Genomic DNA, 3,316 nt, shown 5'->3' on the forward strand with positions numbered 1-3,316 from the left:
CAAGTATTCCCATTTTCTTTAGTTTTCTCCAAGTACTTTGGCCAGACCACCATCATCCTAAATGAGCAGAAACAACATAAATACTAATTAGCTATTCTTATATCATTGTTTTACCATCATAACTATGAATGCATTATTATATTCTATAGTACCTTGTATGTTTTTTTGATGAGTTAAGCTCTGTCACAGTTTCTCTAAATAGTCTGAGAAAATCTCCAGGAGTCAGAGAGCCATTAAACAGACACTGGTAGAGCAATGCAGATAATGGACTAGGAGCATGTCCTGAAAATATTAAAAGATAACTTGAGAACTTTACATGACCATATTTACTTTCCTAGGTAATCCTTGGGCAAAAGATTTCTTGATCATTAAGGCTGGTCCCATAATAATGAACTCTCTAACATTCAATGAATAAAATTAGTTGACCTTTTATGACAAACTTATTTCCTGCAACCTTATCACCAACACTTCTTCGTTCTTTTCTGTCAGGGTTACTTGAATTTGGTCTCTCCGAAAATTTGAGATGTAGAATATCCTGCAATTATAGGAAATAGTTGAAATATCATAAATTTATAACACTCATGTGAATTACTTTTATGAACACTTACAATTTTAAGTAATTTTCTGTCAAAAATAGCTAGTTTACATATACTGTTCTTTTTGAGCCCTGATTAATGTGGAAAAGTACGTCTTACTGTTTCACCTTACATACACTGGCCAGTACTTCTCCACAGAGATTATGATTTTCACAGCCACATATAAAACGCTCGAGTAGATATTCATTTCCTGGTTGGCACCGTCTGAGCAGAATCTGAGCCTCAGCAACATGGCTGAAAGAATATGATGTCCACAAAAAGAGAAAACTTGATGAATCTAGCTCAATCTTAATTTGACACACTTTATATATTTTCTGGAATGTAAGATGTAATGAGGGTACCATGGTACATGGTTTAAATCCTACTTATAATGACACCCACTTATATGGCAGTCAATAAGATTTATTTTCATATACTTGTTCTGTAAGAGCACGTCCACATACAGTCTGGCTTCCTGAGTATTCTCTATAGCAGGCTTGGTGTAGTAAAGGTACTTCAGTGCTGCTTGCCCCTGCCCCTGTCTCAGCAAGGTCCTTATCACAGCATAACTGTGACATGATAACCATGCTGAACTGGTCTCTGGGCTCAAAAGTTTTCCAAGTGATTTCTATGGGGGAAAAGTAATTGCTTTCCAGAACACTATTTGTAACAAGAGCAAGTCTATCCCAGACAGACTAGAAATTATAGCTTTAAAATTTTAGGAGTGTGATGATAGAAGATGGCATACAGATACAAAGCCATGGTCTAGGAGCCACAATCCATAGATCTGTTGGGAGAAGCTGGATGGTATGCTAAAGGTATGGCAGAAAGACTCCAGGAAGTCTCCTTTACATTGCATGTTAGACACATCCAGGACAAAATACATTATCTGGAGATAAAGAGTTAAAGAGACTTATCCCAAAATAATGTGTTTCAAAGGTAAAGAAGAGAACCCAAGACAACCCACACCCATTTATTTATTCATTCTTCTTCAGTAACTGCTTTTTCAGGTTTTCAGTGTACCTGGAGCTCATCCCACACACATTCATACACTCATACTGGCAGTTTAGTGTACCTCTACAGGCACACCTACAGAACCCAGAGGAAACACGTGCAGAGAACATGTGAAACCCCATACAGAGAGTAACCCAAGCTCAGGATAGAACCAGGGACCCTGGAGCAGTGAGGCAGCAATGCTACCTGCTGTGCCACCACGCCACCCAACTTGCTTCTATCAACTTGACAATAAGACAACTCCAATATACTGAAACTCCAGCTATCCAAGAGTTGATGCTCTGGCTTAACCTGTGCCACAGATCAATCTAATTGTATTATCATTTTATACATAGTAGAGAACCACAAAAAGGATACAATGGCTAGGGCAGATGTGGTGTCTGTGTAAGGGACCAGTACTAGCTTTAAGAGAGAGTGTAGAGAAGGTGGTGGGTAAGTCTGGTAGGTGCAGTCTTCTGAAACCCATAGTGGCCCATACTGTTTGTGCATATGAGCCACCATACCCTGTATAATGGAGCTCCCTCTATATTTATCCTCAATATCACATCTAAGAATAGAAAGCATAGAGGAACTTTTTAAACTGTGCAGAAACTGTGAAGGCTTTTCTGCTGAATGGTCAAAATTTCAAAACAGTTATGTAATACAGAAGGGAACTGCACTTGACTATATTTGTTACTGTGAATTACCGCAGCTCCAGACAAGTTGTCTTGTGGTGCTGGTTCAACTCCTGCCACATCTGAGAGATCTGCTTCAACTTATTGGCATCTAAAAAGAAAAACAATATGTTAAGTATAAATACTGTAATGTTCCTCTTGGGCACTGATAAAAAGAAAGTGTCATCTAGAGTATCACCTGGGTATTGTGGCAGAAGTCCACTGAAGCTCCACCACTGTACCAGTCTTCCCAACAGGATGTGTTGTCTCAGTGTGTGCAGATCCAGATTCCGGCATCCACATCGTGCCATAGCTTTGGCATTAAATCGACACATCACACATGTGTGTCCTGACACAGGATAAGGAGAAGTGAGAAGCAAAACTCAAAACTGATAAGGAAATACAGTATCTGTCTTTTAGGTCCTCTGTATTTGTTCACATTTTTTTCTAAATGTGATATACATTGTAAGCAGTTCTTGGAACCATTTTTGATATTACTTGATGTAAGATTTCAAAGACTGCCACATGCTAAAATGAACTGAATGGAAATGAAAAGTGTGTGACTTACCCCAGCGATCCAATAAGAGCAGGTTCTTAAGGTTCTGTATCAGTAGACATAATTTAGTGAAGGATGTCTGATCTAGAAACATCCACAGGCCATGACACTGACCAAAGCCTGGGGCCAGAGAGACAAGTGACAACTCCACACCTTCTATGCTATATATCGCGTACTTATAGCTATCAAATCAATGTATCATTTTATGGAGTTCTACTTACAGAGTTTTAGCAAATCCTTCTTGGCCAGGTCTATGGAGAACTGAAGCCAACAGTTAAACTTAGCAAGGCTCTTGTCCGCATCACATTGACCTTCAAAGTCATGGCATCAGATATGCAGTTAAGCTAGGGCATAAAGTCACTGCCATACATTGTGTGATGTGCAAGCATGATTAGCTAAGAGGAATAGTTCAACAAGACCTATTCTTACCTTCAGTGGTGAGACTCCGGAGCCAACGAGTGATGCCTCTCACATTGTTGTCTGTTAAAGCTTTGTTCCACAGGACTTCTGTATTGAGC

At 39.3% G+C, this 3,316-nt stretch overlaps 1 protein-coding gene across 1 annotated transcript; it reads right to left on the reverse strand.

Annotated features, from left to right (window-relative positions):
• Positions 1 to 1,031: 1,031 nt before the first annotated feature.
• LOC113538838 (protein ELYS-like) lies at positions 1,032 to 2,715 on the reverse strand. The gene is made up of 4 exons (XM_053237720.1): positions 2,442 to 2,715; positions 2,276 to 2,354; positions 1,947 to 2,136; positions 1,032 to 1,464 (listed from the first exon to the last, which is right to left on the reverse strand). Exons 1-4 carry the CDS (start codon positions 2,575 to 2,577, stop codon positions 1,294 to 1,296), a joined length of 576 nt encoding a protein of 191 aa, XP_053093695.1. The 5' UTR covers positions 2,578 to 2,715; the 3' UTR covers positions 1,032 to 1,293.
• Positions 2,716 to 3,316: the final 601 nt, after the last annotated feature.

Source organism: Pangasianodon hypophthalmus, chromosome 10 (assembly GCF_027358585.1).
Source record: "Pangasianodon hypophthalmus isolate fPanHyp1 chromosome 10, fPanHyp1.pri, whole genome shotgun sequence".
In the NCBI taxonomy this organism is placed as follows: Eukaryota; Metazoa; Chordata; class Actinopteri; order Siluriformes; family Pangasiidae; genus Pangasianodon; species Pangasianodon hypophthalmus.